We start from the raw sequence: 19,472 nt of genomic DNA, 5'->3' as shown, positions 1-19,472 counted from the left end.
TTTGCTTCGCCCCCCAGAGACAGCCCATACAAATTAGCAACCAGTCACTCCCCAGCGCCCCCTCCACTCAGCCACAGGCAACCTCCGACCCACTTTCCATCCCTGTAGAATGTCTGCTGTGGACCCGGCATCCACAGTGGGTAATGTCATGTGTAGTCTTCTGTTTCTTCCTTGTCCTGAGTTAATGTTTTCGAGAGTGTCCATGTTGTAGCCTGTCCTGGCGTTTCATTCCATTTCTGTGACTAAATAATATTCCATTGTGTGGATGGACCGCGTTTTGTTTCTTCCTAAGTGGGTGAACCTTTGAGCTGTTTCCACTTTTTGGCTACTCTGAACAACGTAGCTGTGAACAGGTATTTATGAGGGTTTGTATGGACATGTTTTTATTTCTCCTCGATGTGTAGCTACCAGTGAAACCGCCGGCTTGCATGGTGGCTACACGTTTAACTTTCCGAGAAACCGCCGCACTGCCGTCCACAGCGGCTGCACCGTTTCTCTCCCACCAGCAGTGCCCGAGGGTTCCGACTCCCCCTCATCTTCGCAGGCACTTGTTACTCACTGGCTTTTTTTGATTCTAGCCCGGCGGGCGTGAGGTGTGGCTTCGTTTTTGCATTTCCCTGCTGACTGATGATGCTGAGCACCGCTTCCTGTACTTACGGAGCTGTTTCTGTATCTTTGGGGAAATGTCTATTCCTAACCTTTGCCCTTTTTTCCCCGTGGGTGATTTGTCTTTTTATTGAGTTGTAAGAGTTCTTTGCATGGGGGTGCCAGTCCCTCAGCACATAGATGATTTGTGAATAATAATGTTGCCATTCTGTGGGGTGTCTTTTCACTTTCTTTATGTTGTCCTTTGCAGCACAAAAGTTTTTATATTGATGAAGTTCAAATCATTAATCTCTTATCATTCGTGCTTTTGGTGCCGTATCTAAAACCCATTGCCCAGCCCAGGTCATGAAGATTTATGCTATGTGGTTATTCTCAAAGCTTTATAGCTTTAGCTCTTACTTTGGGCCTTTGATCTACTTAATTTTTGTGTGTGTATAGTGTTGTTTTGTGTGTAAATGTTCAGTTATATCTGGATATTTGTTGAAAAGATTTTTTTTTTTCCTTTTGGAATGTCTTGGGGTCTTTGTTATAAATCAATCGATTTGTTATAAATCAATCGACCATCAATGAAAGGGTTTGTCCCTGGGCCCTTCCTTCTGTCCCACTGATCTGTGCGTCTGTCCCCGTGTCAGCCCCACACTGTCATGGTTACTGTCGCTTTGTAGTAAGTTTTAAAATCAGGAAGTCCGAGTCCTTCTTATTCTTCTTCTTCTTTTTTAAAAGAATAATCACTTTTTTAAAAAAAGATTTTATTTATTTATTTTATTATTTTTTAGGGAGAGGGAAACTGAAGGAGAGAGAGAGAAAAAGAAACATCAGTGTGTGGTTGCTCCTCACATGCCCCCAACTGGGGACCTGGCCCGCAACCCAGACATGTGCCCTGACTGGGGGTTGAGCCAACGACCCTTTGGTTCACAGGCCTGTGCTCAATCCACTGAGCCACACCAGCCAGGGCTGTCCACTTTCTTCTTTTTCAAGATTGTTTTAGCCTCTGGGTCCCTTGGATCCACAATGAGGTTTTAGATTAGCGGATCAATTTCCTTAAAAAAAAAAAAAGGCATCTAGGATTTTTTTTAAAAGATTGCATTTATTTGCCCTGACTGGCGTAGCTCAGTGGATTGAGCGCAGGCTGCGAACCAAAGTGTCGTGGGTTCGATTCCCAGTCAGGGTACATGCCTGGGTTGTAGGCCATGACCCCAGCAACCGCACATGGATGTTTCTCTCCTTTCCTCCCTCCCTTCCATCTCTAAAAAATAAATAAAATCTTTAAAAAAAGGTTTAAAAAAAGATTGCATTTATTTATTTATAGAGAGGGGAAAGGGAGGGAGAAAGTGAAGGAGAGAAACATCAGTGTGTGGTTGCCTCTTGAATGCCCCCTACTGGGGACCTGGCCCGCAACCCAGACATGTGCCCTGACTGGGAATCCAACCAGTGACCCTTTGGTTCGCAGGCCAGTGCTCAATCCACCGAGCCACACCAGCCAGGGCAGCATCTAGGATTTTGATTGTGAACATGGAATGTCTTTCCATTTATTTATGTCTTTAATTTCTTTCAATAACATTTTATAGTTTTCAGTGTACAAATTGTACTACTTTTATTAAATTTATTCCTAAGTATTCTTTTCATACTATAATAAGGAGAATTATTGTATTAATTTGGTTTTGGAGTATTTATTGCTAGTGTATAGAAATGTGCTATATTTTATATATTGATCTTGTATCCTGAATCCTTGCCATTGTTTTTGTTAGCTCTAGCCAGATGGTTGAGTGGACTCCTTGGGATTTGCGCTACAGAAGACCACATCATCTGCAAATAGAGATACTTCTCCTTGTCCCTTCCCAATCTGGATGCCTTTTATTTTTCTTGCTGAATTATCCTGCTAGAATCTCTGGTACAATGAAGAAGTACTGAGAACAAATCTCTTTATCTTGTTCCGGAGGTTGGAGGTGGGAAGTTCCAGTCTTTCATGACTGCGTGTGACACCAGCAGTGGGTTTTCTGTACACATCCTTTATCTGGTCGAAGAAGTTCCCTTCTGTTCCTGGTCTCTGGCGTGGTTTCATTATGAAAGGCTGTTAGATTTTTGTCAAGTGCTTGTTCTGCATCTGTCGACATGCTCGTATGGCTTCTGTTCTTTACGCTGTTACTGTAGTGTATGTAGTAATTGATTGTCAGGTGTTACACCCACTCTGCCTTCCTGGGATGTATCTCACCTGGTCACGGTGTACAGTTCTCTCTGTATGTTTCTGGCCTCCGTTCTCTAGTGTGTCGTTGGCAGTTTTTGCCTTTCTACTCACAAAGGACATTGGTCTGTGGATTTCCTGTGATGTTCTGTCTTCTCTTGGGATCCGGTGATGCTGGCCTCATGGAGTGACTTAGGAAGTATTCCCTCCTTTTTTTGTAGTTTGGAAAAGTTTTTGAAAGGTTGGTTTTAATTCTTCTTTAAATATGTGGTGGGATTCATCATTGAAGCCATCTGGGCCTGAACTTTTCTTTGTGTGAAGTTTTAAAATGAGTAATTCAATCTTTGTACTTGTTACAGGTCTGTTTGCATTTTCTTATTTCTTTTTCAGTCACTTTTCGTAGTTTATGTCTTTCTAGGAATTTGTGCATTTTTCTAAGTTATCTAATTTCTTAGTTCTTTGTAATATTCTTACAGTTCTTTTTATTTTTATTTTTTTCAAAGATTTTATTTATTTTTAGAGAAGGAAGGGAGGGAGATAGAGAGAGAGAAACATCAATGTGCGGTTGCTGGGGGGTTATGGCCTGCAACCCAGGCATGTACCCTGGCTGGGAATTGAACCTGCGACACTTTGGTTCACAGCCCACGCTCAATCCACTGAGCTACGCCAGCTGGGGCAGTTCTTTTTATTTTTGTAAGAGGGGTAGTAATGTCCTCTCTTTTGTTCATGATTCTAGTAATTGACCTGCTTCTTTTTTGTCTTCGGTCAGTATAGATAAAGGACTTTAATTTCGTTGATCATTTTCAAGAACCAGATTTTGGTTTTCTTCATTTCCTTTGTTTTTTTAAAAAATATTTTATTGTATTTATTTGCATTCTGATCTTTATTACTTCCTTCTGCTTGTTTTGAATTTACTTTGCTTTTCTCTTTTTAGTTTGCTAAGGCGGAAGGTTACGTTATTAATTTGAGTTCTTTGTAATATAGTTCTTTATAACTCTTATAGTGGGCTTCTATCTAAGAAAATTAGTAACACTTTCAAAAATATATTTGATTATGAGCCAGAACATACTCATTGTTGAAAAAATTTTTTTAAAGATTTGATTTATTTATTTTTAGAGAGGGAAGGGAGGGAGATAGAGAGAAACATCAATGTGTGGTTGCTGGGGGTCATGGCCTGCAACCCAGGCATGTACCCTAACTGGGAATCGAACCTGCGACACTTTGGTTCACAGCCCGAGCTCAATCCACTGAGCTACGTCAGCCAGGGCTGAAAATTTTTAGAATTCAAGGTAAAGGAAGATGTGGTCCCTAATCCCGTGTCCCAGAGTGAACCATTCACAACTCCGTATGTTCTGTGGAGATTCCCTCACGCCCCAGCTGAGTGGATATTTGTGTTCTGTCATGCACCCTCCACTCCGTCACCAGCAAGGGGCTGTACTCGCTTGGCAGTGACCTGCTCCGTCTGCCAGTCCATCGCCTCTGAGTTACTGTTTCCTCGTGTCTCCTCTTTTCACTACGTGTTAATTTCCTCCTTTTGACTTCTCCCCCACTGCGTGGGCCTCTCCAGGTTGGGACCTGTGGGTTAGCGATGACGGTGACAGTAGCCCTCCTGGAGCTGGCCCCGATCTGGGGCCCAGGAAATGGCTGGTGGGGACGGCTGGGTCCTGGGCAGGGGCACGTGCCGGCCCGGAGAACCCGACGGCTCTTAGGGCTTCCCTTGGCAGCCACACTTCCTGCCCTCAGAGGATGCTCGGGTGTCGATGGCGTCTCTCTGGGCTTTCTTCGGGGCTGGGCCGACAGCTGAGGCCGCCCAGGTGTGCGGGCGTCCAGGCCCCGTGACTGCATGCTTTGTCTTGTTCCCCGCCTCACCCCGTGCTAGGCGTGAACTTCAGCCTGGACCAGTGCAGCCCCAATGGCACCGACCCCTACAAGCCCAAGTGCCCCGAGAGCGACTCCACCCACCACCAGCCCATCTTCCCCGAGTGGCTGACCGTCATCCTGCTCTGCCTGTACCTGCTCTTCACCAACATCCTGCTGCTCAACCTGCTCATCGCCATGTTCAAGTGAGTGCCGTGGGGGGTGGGGGCTCGCCTAGGCCGCCGCCCTCCTGCCGTCACCAGCCACGGTGCGGGTGGAGCCTGAGCCCGGGACCCAAGACCAGGGGCCCTGAGGCGCCTCGTTCAAGCCTGGCTGCAAGGTGCTGGCCCCTCTCCCTGGTCACTGCTGTGTCCAGGGCACTGCTGCTGGGTGACCGGCAGTGCTGGTCATTCCAGCCCGTGGGCCACGATGCAGGGGGCCACGGGGGGCTGGGGAGGGCAAAGTCTCACTCCTCCCTGCTCCTGGGGTCAGTGGGGCTGTAGGGGGTGGACTCCAGGTTCATGGTCAGGGAACCTCCAGGTGCCTCGCAGAGGTCAGCCCCCCTGGAGGGGCGGGAGCACAGCCCCATGTGGGGGGGGCAGCAGGGTGTGCACACAGGGCTCTTGGGGGGCACGCTTAGCCACACTCGGCCCCTGTCCTCTTGGAGGGGACACTGCTTTGCAGGCTGTTTGTGCTCCTGCACCGAGAGCCGGAGGGGCAGCTTTCAGTGCTGGCCTCCCACGTCTCGGGGGAGGGGCCGGGCTGGGCGGCCAGCGGCCTGGCTGAGGCCTTTGCGGGTGCCGCGGAATGCCCGTCAGCACTTAGTGAAAATGCTGCTCTCAGACCCTTGTGAAAGTCTGTCAGTTCCCAGTTTGGGCAGGTTTCTCTTTCTCTTCCGCTTTCATCAGCTAAGTTGCTGAGGTCGTCACTTTCCGCTCCATGGGACAGATGCTGACCGTGGGCCGAAACCGAGATAGAGGCCGGAGGGGACCGGCAGGCAAGGGCTGTCCCCGCAGCAAGCAGAGCACGGGTGTGCCCGCCCTGCTGGCCAGCCCTCGAGCACCCCTTCCCTCTCAGACTCGCCCCCGCCAGGGTCCACCCACCAGACTACAGACGTGCAGGGAACACACTTGTCTGCCTGTTGAAGACGCGGCCCTCCTCTTTGTCAGGTTCAGCTGATGAGCTGTTTTTGGAGTTCAACTCCGGGGCAGCGTCTAAGCTCCCCACAGACGTCTGCATGATGGTATCACCAACGAGGTTCACAAACAAACTCTGACATCTGGGCGTGCTTTCTTTCTTCCTTCTCCCTGTGGTATTCCGAGTCCGGCTAGTCAGCTGCCTTTTTCTGCTTCTAGAACCCCCCTCCCGGGAGGTGTGTGTCGGCCGTCTGCGGGCCATCGCCCAGACTCCCGAGCGGTGAAAGGGGGCGTCGCCGTCCCCGCTGCTTCTCGTTGCCCTGCGTCTCGTCATTCTCGTGTAACTGGCGTGCCCCTTGCCTCCCCACCAGCTACACGTTCCAGCAGGTCCAGGAGCACACGGACCAGATCTGGAAGTTCCAGCGGCACGACCTGATCGAGGAGTACCACGGCCGGCCCCCGGCCCCACCCCCCTTCATCCTCCTCAGCCACCTGCACCTCTTCATCAAGAGGGTCATCCTGAAGATCCCGGCCAAGCGGCACAAGCAGCTCAGTAAGCTGAGCCCTCCCCTGCCTCCGGAGTGTGTGTGTCCTCAGCAGTCCTGGGGACTAGATGTGGGTTTGGGGTGTGTGTGTGGGGGGTGGCTCCCTCTAGAATCCAGGCAGCTTGGAGAGAATGCAGGTGGTTCAGGCCACTGACCTCCCACCCGCCCCCTTGGGGGTGGGCATGGGGTGGGCTCCGCTGGCCGCTCAGGGGGCACGATTGTGGGCAGGGCCCTCGAGGGGGCCGGGACCCCCTCACCTGCCCTCCTCACGCAGAGTTCGGGCCCCTCCATCTGCTCCCCACACAGAGAACAAGCTGGAGAAGAACGAGGAGGCAGCGCTCCTGTCCTGGGAGATCTACCTGAAGGAGAACTACCTGCAGAACATACAGTACCAGCAGAAGCAGAGGCCGGAGCAGAAGATCCAGGACATTAGCAGCAGGTATGGGAGGCCAGCGCAGCCCCCTCAGGGTCAGGGGACACTGGTTCCAAGACATAATGGGCACATAGGCCCCCCTGAGGGAGGCCCAGAAGCAGGTCACCTGGGATGGGAAACCTCCATGCCACAGCCCCTGGGAGTTATACTGACACCAGCCCGTGTCTTCCGGTGACCCACAGCCCTCCCTCTGGGTCTTGGGAAGGCCACCTGTGTGTGGGCGGGGCTGACCCTGAAAGGCAGGGGTGGGGCGGGCTGGCGGAGGGGCAGAGGCACCTGTCTGGGAGGGTGGGCAGTCCAGACTCTCAGGCCACTCGGCACTGTCCTAAGTTCAAGCCCTCGGTTCCTCCCGCCCCTCTCCCTTGCAGGGTGTGGGGTCGGTGTTGGGGGAGCAACCGCTCTGCTCCCTTCTCCCCATCCCACCCTCAGCCCTGTGGGCACTGGAAAGACCTGGCTGCCTTGGACACAGATAGTGGAGCGGGGGAGGGGTTGGTCCTGCGACCCGTCTGTGTCTCACTGTGTGGGCCAGGAGGAGGGAGGGGACACAGGGCCATGTAGTCACGACAGCCCCTGTCCCTGACACAGAGGTTCCTGCAGGCTGTGGAGAGGGTGTCTGGGGGAGTGGCCAAGAGCGTGCACTCCCTCCCTCTGCTTAGAGACTGGGCACCTGCCTCTCTTCGCCTCCCTTGGCTCATCTGTGACATGGTACCCATCACCTGGAGTTGCTTCCGGAACACAGGGGGGCATGCAGTGAAGCATGAGCACTTCCTGGGCTGGAGACATGCCTGGCACTCTGTCAGCACTGGTTGTGTCACTGTTGCACACGAGTGATGACGAGGGTGCCCCCGCCTGGGCACCTTCTCTCCTGGGTAGGCGAGGGGTCCCAGGCCCAGAGGCAGCATGGCAGCCCCACTGCACCAGCCCCACGGCACCCACGCTGCAGGGTGTGTGGGTGACGGGGTGGGATCTCGGGCAAGCTCCATCTGCAGATGAAGACAGTTCCTACGTGTCACCGTGAGGAGTCACAGTGGGCCAAACGCACTCTGTCACCTGCTCTGCAGCAGCCAAGCGGCACATTCACAAGGCTGGCTGGAGACAGGGCACAGAGCAGTCACGTGGCTTTCGGGAAATGAAGCAACACACAGCGAGGGCGGAAATTAACTGCCGGGCCCTCGGCGCAGTGGTGGCCTTCCTGTCCCCTGGATAACCGCTCCACGTGGGCTGCAGCCCAGCCTGGCCCGGCCCCCCTCGCTGACCGAAATGGTGGTCCACGTGATGACGGAGCGGTCTCATGGTCGGCACCGTAGAAGGCAGGAGACAAAGACACCTGGCCGTACACGGACGAGAGAGTCTGGGTGGATCCTGGGCGGATCCTGGGCCGGGAATTGTTTTACGCATAAACGCAGCCGGCCAAAGTTGGGTGAAATGTCCACATCGTAGCAAAATAAGACAAAGTCAGAGCTGTCCTTCCCAAAATGACAGCCCTGCCGCTCCTCCCCACACACCCCAGCAGTGCCCAGGGATAGATAGCTCTGCTGCTTGCGACTTAGGGTCCCGAGCTCGTGACCAATCCAGGTGAGAGTCAGGTACCTGTGCACCGCACACCTGCCTCTCCCGCCCAGGATGCCCCGTGGGCGGTCAGAGTGGCGGTGGGAGCCTGGGCATCTGCTGGCTGAGAGAGCCCTGCCTTGGGCACCAGGCGGTGTTCGGTCTGCACGGAAAGGCGTGTTACAGATACTCCAGACTAAGAGGAAGGTGCCAGAAGTCGAGGCCGGCGGAGCCGGGCCACTGGGTCAGACGGGCCGTGTTTCCTCGCCGCCCAGGCCCAAGGCCGGCCTGCCGGGCTCAGCTGTGTGCTCTTTCAGGGTGGACACCATGGTGGACCTGCTGGAAATGGACCGCCTGAAGGGCTCGGGCTCCATGGAGCAGAGACTGGCCTCCCTGGAGGAGCAGGTGGGTTTCGGGCCGGGGCCTGCGTTTCTGCGGCACAGATGCGAGGGGCCTGGCTGGCCCCTCTGCGGGTCGGTGGCTTTGACAGAGAGCACACCGGGACGCAGTGGAGAAGGGAGGTGGGAATGTCAGCTACCTGTTCCCGATGGGGAGAGGCGCCTTCTCTGTCCTCCAGAAAGTTCCACCGGAGTTCCCAGGCAGAGCTCTCGCACCCTGCACTGCCAGGCGGCCGCGTAGGGGCCGGCCTGAGGAACACACTCGCGCCTCCTTTGACTCGGCCGCTGCCGCGGGACCCCATGCTGGAGCCTGGCAGGGGCTGTGGGATTCGCCGATGGCTCTTGGCAGGGCCCTTGTGATCTGAGGCAGCCCGAGGAGTGGGCGGCCAGAGGGGTAGACCTTCCGGGTGGGGCAGGCGTGGACAAAATCCGGTTTGGGACGTCCCTTCCAGGTGGCCCAGACAACCAGAGCATTGCACTGGGTCGTGAAGGCCCTCAGAAATGGTGGCTTTGGCTCGGAGGAAGGAGCCCCCATCCTCGGTGAGTGGGGACTGTGTTCTTTTGAGTCCAGGGCCTGTGGGGGGGGGAGGCAGGCTCTTGCTGAGCCGGGAGGAGGCTGCCACATGAGTGCCAAGTGCGGCTGAGTTCCCCTCCGACTTGACCAGGCTGGCGGACTTTCCGAGAGGAAGTCTGGCTGGGCTGGGGGCCCCGCCCTCCTCCCGTGCATCTTGCTGCAAAGGGGGCAGCCCCGGGAGGCACCTGAGACCCAGCCACATGGACTGGGCCAGAGAAAGCAGATCTGTTCCTGGAATTGTGACCAGCCAGGACCCGGGCACGAGGAAGCCTCCTGGGAACGTGTGGCCCCCGGGGAGCAGAGGGGCCTTTTTCATTGACGGGTTTCCTGAGGGCCCTGCGTCCAGCTGGTTACCGAGAGCCCTGCTGGTAGCTGCAGAGCCAGGCGGGTGCCGGCTCGGGGGACGCAGCCAGACCCCAGACCTCCGTCCACTCAGGGACCCCGTGGGAGGATGCCCCTTCAGGGCTGGTGTTGGACCTGGGCTAGGGGAGGGCGAGGCAGCCCGTCTTTGGAAATCAGGACCGTAGAGGACACCCCAGCCCGTGGGCCAGGTGTCCGAGTGTGGCTGCCTTGGCCCACGCTCTCCTGGCTGTCCCCAGCACCCCAGAAGGTCTTGGAGGGGCAGGACCCTGAGCTGGACAGAGGGCAGAAGGTGGAGGACCTAGGTGACACCTACCACATCAACGCCCGGCACCTCCTGTACCCCAACTCCACTGTCGTGCGTTTCCCTGTGCCCAACGAGAAGGTGCCCTGGGAGGTGAGTGCCCATCCTGGCTGAGTTCCTGCCGGCCCGGGGTGGCCACCATTCTGGGGGAAAGCCGTCCCGCCCCGGACCCGTGACACAGCCGGCACCGAGGGGGGTCAGCGCACTGCAGCCTCATGGTGACACAGCGGACAGACGAGGAAACTGAGGCACGCGGGTCCACACAGCTGGAGGTGGCGGAGCTGAGCCCTGAGCCCAGGGCTCCCTGGGCCTCTGATCCGCACAGAGAGCACCGGCTGCCCCGCCTCCTCTAGTCGCCCCACTGTCCCGGGTCCCACCGTGCCCAGTGCAGGGTCACAGCCAGGTTGTCAGAGTGCCAGGCCAGTGCGGGCATCGGGGAGAGAGGGAGGCAGGCGCAGATGACGTGCCCGCCCCAACCCCTTGGGCTTGGTCTCCGCCTTTCCGGAGCATTCAGGCTGTCGCTTCCACTGCCTTCTCCCCAGTCAAGTCCAGCTTAGACGCCTGCCCAGCCTGGGGAGACTCCCCTGGACCTGGTTCCGTCTCCAGCCCCGGGGCTCGGGTCCCCACGCGGCACGCCCCTCGGGCCTGCCCCAGCTCAGACCTGCCGTGTGCGCCTCGGGGGGGCGGTGGCCCCAGGGGCCTGGTCTGAGAGCACTTGGAGGAGGAGCAGCAGCCGCCCGAGGGCATGGGGGGGCCTGGGCCTGAGCTTTGGGCAGGGACAGCCTGAAGAGAGACCACTGTTTCGTGCAGACAGAGTTTCTCATCTATGATGACCCGCCCTTCTACTCGGCTGACAGGAAGGACAAGGACCTGATGGACCCCACGGGAGAGTGAGTGTGCTCCTTCTCAGCCCCCCTCCCCTGTCTCACGCACCAGGGCGGGAGGGGGAGGGACTGGCTGGGGGCTCCAGAGTGACTGTCAGGAGCCCACTTGGGGCGTGGGCCTGCTTTCTGCCTGGACGGGTTGGCCCGCCCTCCCCAAAGGCTGGGGAGATGCTGGGAAGGGACATGAGGCGGGGGCACCTGCCACCCTATGAGGGGCCCTCCTGTCCTCTGGCCGGTGCCTCTCCGAGGTGTGGGCATCGCAGGGCTCTGCCCCCACCTTCTCTGATCTGGACGTGACCCCCCGTCTGCTCCCAGCACCCTGGACCCTCTGCTCAATATCACCTTCAATGCTATGGACGGATCCATAGACCGCCAGAGCCACCACGGCATCTACATGGTTCGGGACGAGTTTCCTCTGTGAGTGCGGCCCCAGGCCCGTCCACCTAGCCCGGCCCTCTCTGGGTCCTTCGTGGTTTTGCTTCCTGGGTCAGGTTTCCTCCCCACACACTGGGCAGCAGGCCCTGACCACGTCCCAGCCCCGGCCTGGGGCGTCTGGGGGGAAGGGGCTTCCTTCCTGGCCCCTGAGGAGGAGGAGGAGGAGGAAGAGGCTGGCGGGGGTGGGGACTGCCAGAGTCGGAGGAGGCTGACAGACGGCCAGGGATGTGGAGAGTCCCCAGGAGCAGGCAGGGCGAGGGGCATGGAGGGGGGAGGCCGCGGGGGGACCTCTGTGGAATGCCCTGGAGAAGGTGTGCCAGCATCTAGAGGATGAGCCAGATGCGTGGGCTGGGGGGAGCAGTCAGACATGGGTGAGGAATGTCCTCCTCCTGTGTCAGTGGAGAATTCGCAGGAATCCACCCTGGTGCCCAGAATTTGCTATTTCTGATGGGGGTGCGGGGGAGGAGACGGCCATGCCTGGTGGGAAACCTCCATCTCCGTGCCAGCGTCCTGGCCTGGGGAGCCGGGTCGAGACCACGTGCAGGGCCTGGTCTCCCCAGGCGGGGTCCAAGCTGGTGACTCCTTTGTCTGTGGCCACAGGCATTGGATGCCTCTGGGTGCTCCACCCTGACCCCCGCTGCCCCTGCCCACCTCACACTTGTGCTGTGTGGCACGATGGGTCCGCCCCGTGCTCTCCGGGGGGACAGGAAGGCCACTTGGACACCTTATGCACCTGCAGTGGGGCCAGACTCTTGCTCCCAAAGACACCCTTTTCTTATCCAGCCGCCCCCATGGTAAACCTAAAGCACCTGTCCCCCCCCTGCCCCCACACACACACTGGGGTCCCGAGGACCGGTCCTCCCAATGCCAGGTGGCAGGCTGAGCCGACCCCTTTTCGCCCCAGGAACCCCATGGGCCGCACGGGGCTGCGAGGCCGCGGGAGCCTCAGCCGCTTCGGACCCAACCACACACTGCAGCCCGTGGTCACTCGGTGAGTGCGCCAGGGGTGAGGACAAGCAGTCACCCCCCCCACCCACCCCATAGGGACGCACTTCTGGGCCCCTCCCCACGTGCCCAGAGAGCCCAGAGGACAGCTCTTACTTGGTACATGGTGGCAGCGTCGCAGCAGGGTACAATGACACACCCCGAAACACAGGCAGGGGTGTCCTGCCCCCTGGAAAAACCCGGGCCTGTTCCCCCACCCCACAGAGGCTCCCCTCGCTTCCCTGGGGGCCCCCTCCCTTACAGCCCCGTGGGAGGAGGGACAAAGTGGCCTGGGCCCACTACCATGGACAAACTGAAGCTGTGCAAGACTCATAGATGTGGACTGGCCAGGTCCCTAAAAGTATTCTCCCGAAGGCTGGCTGTTCTAGCCCTCCCAGCAGTCCTGGGAGAAGGGAGGACGCCCCTGAGGGATCCAGGCTGCAGCAGGTCAGACCCTCAGGACCGGAGAGAGGCTGGGCCCCGAAGGCAGGGGGTGGGTCCGCGGGGCTGGGGGCGGGGCCGGGGGCGGGGCCCTCGCGGAGCCTGGGGAAGGGAGTGCCAGCCAGTCCCTCTGCAGGTGGAGGAGGAACCAGGATGGCGCCATCTGCCGGAGAAGCATTAAGAAAGTGCTGGAAGTGCTGGTGGTGAAGCGCGCCCTCTCAGAACACTGGGCCTTGCCAGGGGTGAGCCGCCAGACCACCCATCCGCCCGCCCCTTGGTCCTTCGTCCGTTCCACCCACCGACTGAGCAGCCCCCACCCGCGGCCTCTGCCCCAGCTAGCGTGGACTCTGTCCCTGGTTCTCAATGACAAAGCCGGGCAGAGCCGCAGCCTTCAGGCCCCGGGAACGGATTCCAGGGCGCTGAGCAGCTCTGCACGTGACCCCTGCAGCCACGCCCCCCAGGCCCCCAAGGGAGGGGGACCAGCTCTGGGCACTGGGCACAGAGGGGTGTCTGCGGAGCCCACGCAGGCCCTGCCACCACAGCTGGGGGTGGGGACAGGGTGTCCCCAAGGTGGCCGAGGCAGAACGGACATGACGTGGGTTGTGAGGGACTCTGGGTAACAAGCAGGGTCTCCCAGATGGGTGGCGGGTGGGGAGGAGCCGTGTCCAGGGGCAGGTGGCCTCGGAGCAGAGCTGAGCGATCTGAGGGAGGCAAACAGGCGATGAAAACACAGCCCGCCCTCCCGATGGCGGCCGGGGCGGTGGAGGTCGGGGCGCCGGCTACCCTACACGGCTGCCGCAGGTGCCGCCTGCCCGCCTCCAGGGCTGTGCCTCTGGCCCCACCCCCTGCTGTGGAGCAGGCTGACGTGGGCAGGGGGCTCTGGGCAATGTCACTGCGGCCTGGAGACAGTCGGGCTGCCAGACGCTGGGCAGCCTGCGGCTCTGGGGGCCTGGCCGGCTGCCTGCGCCGGGCAGGTGGCCAGTGGAGGGTGGCCGACCTGCCTCTGCCTCCGTCTCTGCTCAGGGCTCCCAGAAACCTGGAGAGGTGCTGCCCAGGAAGCTGAAGCAGGTCCTTCAGAAAGAGTTCTGGCCGTCCTTCAAGAGCCTGCTGGAGCAGGGCACAGAGGTAGGGTGGCCCTCCTGTGTGTCCTGAGCCCTGTGGTGCTCTGGCCGTGAGGGCTGCAGGATGATCAGGGAGGGGGACGCGGGGCCTCCTCACCTTCCCCTTCTGTCCCGAGTGTCTTTGCTATAAGTCAGGGGACAAGCCTAGTGTGCGGCCTCCCTCCCCAAGCTCCCCTGTTCCCTGAGCACAGCTGCCTCACTCATGGGGGACCCTCACCGTCTGGGCGTCCCAGGGCGGAGGGATCTGGGGACATCAGCGCCCCGGCTTCTCCAAGGCCTGTCGGGGATGTGAAGCTGGGTCCTCACACCTTTGCTGGGCCTGTTTGCTGTATCGAGTCCTTTCTCGGTCACACGTGCAGCATGTGTTTGCGAGAACAGCCGTAGGCAGCCAGGTGAACGCGAACAGCGAAGCCACGTCTACACGCACACGCCACCTGTTTGCGCTCTCGTGCGCCTGGGCGGGCTCCACCCCAGCCCTGTCCGCACCGGAGCGCGCGCCCGCACCTGCCGCGAGAAAGGGCCATACGGCCTCGGCCTCGTTTCTGCGGACCTGGCCTCTCCACTGAGCTGGCGATGGCCTGTTTTTAGGTCCGTGTACACAAATCTCCCTGCTCTTTCTCACAACTACCTAACGTTGTGTAGCCCATGTGGACTCTGTCCTGTGACGTGCTCACACAGTCCTCTAGGTGGCCTCTGCGTTGTCGCCGGTCCTGTTTCTGCCGCCTGTCTGGGTGAAACAGGCGACGGCCGCTCCGGGCAGTTCTGACCTGCGAACCCCGCAGGTCCCCGCGGCTTGTCCCCCGTGCCCTGGTTTGCGCCCCGGGACACGGCCGTCTCCCTTTCCCTCGCTTTGTGAGCTAGTCAGCGGACTTTTTGGGGTGATATCCAACAGCACAAACCCAGCCCTTTCGAAGCAAACGGTTCGGGGGCACTTAGGAAGCCCACCGACAGTGCTGTGTGGCCGTCACCTCTAATTCCACAACATTTCCACCCCCCAGGGGAGCCCCTGCGCCCCCTCAGCGGCCCCCCTCCTCCAGCCCCTGCACCACAGTCTGCTCTCCGTCTCTGCATTTGCCTGTTCCGGGCATTTCTGCTAACTGGGTCGCACAGCATGCAGCCTCTGGTGTTGGGCGACTGTCATTTATTTACTTGATGTTTTCAAGGCCCACGGTCACTTTTAACCCTTCCAGGACCGTCCAGGTGGGTCCTGATGTCAGGCCAGGGGAAGCCGAGTGAGCTCTTGGGGCCCCAGTCAGGGAGAGAGCCAGGCCACGGGCTTGGGTGCCGTGGGCAGCTGTGCTCAGAGTGTCCCCGGGCGGACAGAGCTTGGGGACAGTGACGTCCCTTGCTCTGGAAGGAAGCCAACAGGGCTCAGGGTCCACTGGGTGGACTGGCCCGGCTCACTCCGCGCTGCCTCCCAGGTGTACAAAGGCTACGTGGATGACCCTCGGAACACGGACAATGCCTGGATCGAGACGCAGGCCATCAGCATCCACTTCCCAGACCAGAGCAGCGTGGAGCTGAAGCGGCTGAACTCTGTAAGGGGCAGGGCTTGGGTGGGAGGCTCCCAGGAGGGGGCAATGCGGGGCTTGGTGGGAGTGGGCTGCTGGGCCAGGGCCCCTGAGATGGGGTCCTCCTGGGGCCTGCAGCTTGCATCAGGGGAGGCCGGTTTGTACACCTTTATGGGATACTGCCCCCTGAAATGAGCTCAATCTCGCATGTCTCTACTTCAGAACTAGGACCACGAGGTCCCAGGGAACAAACCCAGGGCGTTATTTGCAGGACAGGACACCTCAGACTAAGGTGCCTGCCCTGTTCCCATGGGAGGGTTTCCAGAGCTCCGCAGGCATTTTCCGAGCTGGGCCCGAAGGGGTTTTGCTCCCTTGTGGTAAAAGCGCAGGCAAGACCCACAGCAAGGCCCAGAGGGACGGGAGGGCGTGGCGATATGCTAGGGGTCTGGGCGGGTGTGCGGTGGCTCCGGGGTCAGGATGTGCCTCTGTCCTTGCAGCACCTGCACACCAGCGACCCAGGGATGTCCATCCGATGGCAGGTCGTGGACAAGCGCATCCCGCTGTACACCAACCACAAGGCCATCCTCCAGAAGGTGGCCGCTCTGTTCGGGGCTTACTACTGACCCGCGAGCTCAGGCAAGGCGGGTCCGACCCCGGCCCCTCGGAGACTTAGGTGGCACAGGACGCAGCCTAAGGGGACCTCGGGCAGACAAAGGGGCCCGGCGTGGTGTGGTTTGGGAATCTGCCACCCCTCACAGCCAACTTGAGTTGCCCGCCAGACGATTTCGTGAACCAGAGGGTGGCGGCAAGGCACCCTGAGAAGGGAGCCCAGGCAGGGGACGGGCTGGTTCCGGTCACCTGGCATCTCCTCAGGGTTGCGGTGGCCACTGGGACCCCGCCAGCCATCACTGCCTCTCCCCAGCTGGCCGCCCGCCAGCTGGGGGACTGGAGCCTCTTGGTGGCCTTGGCCTTCGACATGAGCAGCGTGTCCCTGACCAGAGGAGCGTCGGCCCAGGGCCTCTGTCCTTTGGAGAGTTGGGGTTCCCCTGTGGCTCCCTCCTCAGGCCTCTGCCTCCACTGGGACCTGACTCGGACCTTCGCCTTGCCTGAGGCGGGCGCCATGGCACCCCAGCTCACAGTCCAGGCCACTGTCGGGGCTGAGCAAGGGCAGGAGGCTGGTGAGGGCAGGCCTTCCCCAGAGATGCGGAGCGCGCCTGCCTTCGCATGGCCCGGGCACCGAGGTGGGGCTCTCCTGCTCACAGCTCTCCCTCCACCCGCTCCCTGTGAGTGCAGGGAGGCGTGGGCAGTGGGCTCCGATAGGGGGCACCCCCTTTAGAGTCTCAAGTCACAACCCATCAGCATAAACCACCAGGAGCATCAGGACCAGGAATATTGTTGAACCTGACATTAAATTCGCTGTCCCATACCACCTGGCCAGCTCTTCTGTGCGTCCTGCCAATAAAGTTACAGATGCACAGTGGTCAGGGGCTGTGTCGGGGCCACCGAACTGCCCGCCAGCCTGCAGCCAAGCTTCCCATGGCCTGAGGACGTCTCCTGCGGCTGGCTCCCCACGGTTCCCCCGACCCCACTCCCTCTTCTTCTTTATTTTTTTTAAAGATTTTATTTATTTTTGGGGAGAGGGGAAGGGAGGGAAAAAGAGAGAGAGAAACATCAGTTGGTTGCCTCTAGCACACCTCAAACCGGGGACCTGGCCCGCAAACCAGGCACGCACCCGGACCGGGAATCGAACTGGCGACCTTTCACTTTGCAGGATGATGCCTGACCCACTGAGCCACACCCATCAGGGCCCACTCCCTCTTCTTCATTCTCCCGTGAGCACCCCCCAAGCTCTGACTCAGCACCCTTGGGCACTCTGACTTGGCTCCCCCAACATTGCAGGCGCTCGCTCAGGCGCCGTGAGGCCTTGGTTTTTTTATCCAGCATCGTAAACCCAGCCAAACTCGAGTTTGAGCGGCTGCACCCAATAAAGACATTTTAGACTTGTAGCCACACAGAAAACGTGTCACTCACATGTCCTTTCTGAGAGAACTTCTCGAAGATGAGTTGCGGAAACCCAGACACATGTATGGCCCGGCTGCTGTCACCGAATGCGGCCGGCGGGACGGCTCCGACCACAGACAGCAGCTCTCTCACGGCCCCGGGGGCCGGGCGTCCGGGTCAGGCTGCCAGCAGGGCTGGCTTCCGGCCAGGCCTCTGTCCTGTGTCCTCACGCGGCCTGTCCTCCGTGTGCTCCCCTCTCCTAAGCACCCCTCCCCTGTCGCCTCAGGGCTCCTCTCAGGACCTCATTTAGCGTCAGCTGCTTCCTTTGAGGGGCCGGCTCAGACACAGCCACACCGGGAGCCCAGGCTTCAGCACAGGCGTCCGTGGGAGGGACGGGGACTTTCGGCGCAGCGCACGCACGCCCACCTGTGCAGGGCGAGCTCCGTGGTCAGCAGAGGAACCACTAACACGTATGCTAAGTGGTACCACTGTTGAGGCACAAGAGAAGAAGAAAGTCTTAACAACAGCTCAGGGTCGTTCGTGCGCCTTGCAGTGCAGCGTGGGGAAGGTCATGGACCTGGGGGGGCCGGGGCGGGCGGGGGGGGCAGCAGGGAACCAGGTGCCCTGCAGGTCTGGGCAGCCTCGAGGACGGACGCGGAGTCCTGGCTGCAGCCTCCAGGGCTAAAGGGAAAACCAGAGACAAGGCCAGGGAGAGAAAACCCCAGCGCGGGATGGTTAACACGAAATAAACACAAAGCGCTGGGAGAGAGCCCCAGCACGTCGGTGTCGGAGACGGGGACTCACACCAGCCGTGGTTCTCACATTGAGATAAAAACCAACACGGCGGATTCCTCTCGTTCTCCACTGTTCCTCCCTGACCTACAACGAAAGACAGGGGCTGACGACACGGGGCAGGTGCGCGGGGCAGGCGCTTCCAGGAAGGAAGGCGGGCGGACACGTGCCGCCGGCCCGCAGGGCTCGGGGCTCCGACCCGGTCTTCTAAGGACAAAGAGGAGTGTTTGGTAAAGGTGTAAGTTCATGAGGAAGATACCCCTTTTGTGAACCGCCATCCACCTAACACTATAGGTTTTTAGACCTATGAAGCAAAGCTGATAGAACGTCAAGGAGAAGCCGACGGAGCCACAGTAATCCACTCTCAGGAATCCCGGAGTCGAGAAGAGAAACGGGCGGAAGGACTGAGCAAAGCGGAAAAGGACTCGGGGGCACGGGCAACAGCGTGGGCATCGCGCAGGGGGAGGGGGTGTGAGGGGGATGAATGGTAATGCAAAAAAATACAATAAATTAAAAATTTTTAAAAAGCAGCAAAAGAAATGAAAATAGCACAGAGTTTGAACAGCGCCATTAATGTGGTGAAGGTCACTCCATGTGTCTTTGTGTGGTGGGTGCATATGCACAGCTTTCCATATGCGTGCACGTGTGTTTGCATATAAATATATGATATGTTATATATATAAACAATGTATAACCTGCCCATACATTTAGGTATACAATTATATGTATAATATATAACATATATTTATATTTGTATAACAAATTGTACAACATATAAATACAGGCACGGCACACACGTAAACCTCTATGTTGCACACGTGTACTCTCTGTGTGAGTGTGTGGTTCTGCACCTGCCCCCACAACACGCAGGCCCGGGGAGACACCTGGTTCTCAGACACACATGGGAGGGACAGTCACAAACCCTGGGGTGCCCGTCCCACCAGCCAGGGCGCCTCGGCGATTTCCCACGGGCAGCCTGTCCCCCAGGCCACGCCCTGGCCGCACCATTAGAAGAGTGGCATCGGCACGTGGGCATGCAGTAGAAGAGGACAGAAAACACGTTTAGTGGTTTCAGGTGACTGCGTCCTCTTGGTACACTTGAGACAGAGAGTGACCAGTCGCCTGACCAGCTCAGGAGGAGAGACAGGGCACTGCCAGGTGATGCAGCCCTTGGCCCTCTGCCCTCCGGAGCGGCTCCCTGCTCACCTCGGAGCTGCCCATCACCAGCAGGAGCCCCAGAGAGGGGTGGTGGTGCCTCTGTGGGGACAGCAGATGCTGGTTGCACCTGGTCCCATGTCACTCTCAGCTGCCTGGGGACTGAGGCAAACAGGGCTGTAAGCTGGGGTGGTCGAGGGAAAGC

The 19,472-nt window shown here is 58.8% G+C and overlaps 1 protein-coding gene and 1 non-coding gene across 9 annotated transcripts in view; both read left to right on the top strand.

The window, feature by feature from the left end:
- TRPM2 (transient receptor potential cation channel subfamily M member 2) overlaps positions 1-17,338 on the top strand; it is a 51,745-nt gene extending 34,407 nt beyond the window's left edge. For all 8 annotated transcript variants that reach the window (XM_045852518.1, XM_045852517.1, XM_045852523.1 and 5 more), the window contains exons 21-33: positions 4,668-4,851; positions 6,153-6,334; positions 6,633-6,765; positions 8,625-8,712; positions 9,158-9,245; positions 9,879-10,036; positions 10,754-10,833; positions 11,143-11,244; positions 12,167-12,253; positions 12,824-12,929; positions 13,711-13,812; positions 15,230-15,346; positions 15,817-17,338. In XM_045852518.1, coding sequence (XP_045708474.1) covers positions 4,668-4,851; positions 6,153-6,334; positions 6,633-6,765; positions 8,625-8,712; positions 9,158-9,245; positions 9,879-10,036; positions 10,754-10,833; positions 11,143-11,244; positions 12,167-12,253; positions 12,824-12,929; positions 13,711-13,812; positions 15,230-15,346; positions 15,817-15,942 — 1,553 coding nt within the window. In that variant the 3' untranslated portion in view covers positions 15,943-17,338. The remainder of the gene's footprint in view (positions 1-4,667; positions 4,852-6,152; positions 6,335-6,632; positions 6,766-8,624; positions 8,713-9,157; positions 9,246-9,878; positions 10,037-10,753; positions 10,834-11,142; positions 11,245-12,166; positions 12,254-12,823; positions 12,930-13,710; positions 13,813-15,229; positions 15,347-15,816) is intronic.
- Positions 12,883-12,936, top strand: LOC123828130. Its single transcript, XR_006787424.1, has one exon. It is a non-coding gene; the product is annotated as a Z6 small nucleolar RNA (small nucleolar RNA).
- Positions 17,339-19,472: the final 2,134 nt, after the last annotated feature.

This window comes from Phyllostomus hastatus, unplaced genomic scaffold (assembly GCF_019186645.2).
Source record: "Phyllostomus hastatus isolate PE091 unplaced genomic scaffold, TTU_PhHast_1.1 phas_contig_948, whole genome shotgun sequence".
Classification (NCBI taxonomy): Eukaryota; Metazoa; Chordata; class Mammalia; order Chiroptera; family Phyllostomidae; genus Phyllostomus; species Phyllostomus hastatus.
This window is presented reverse-complemented; position numbering and strand designations above follow the sequence as displayed.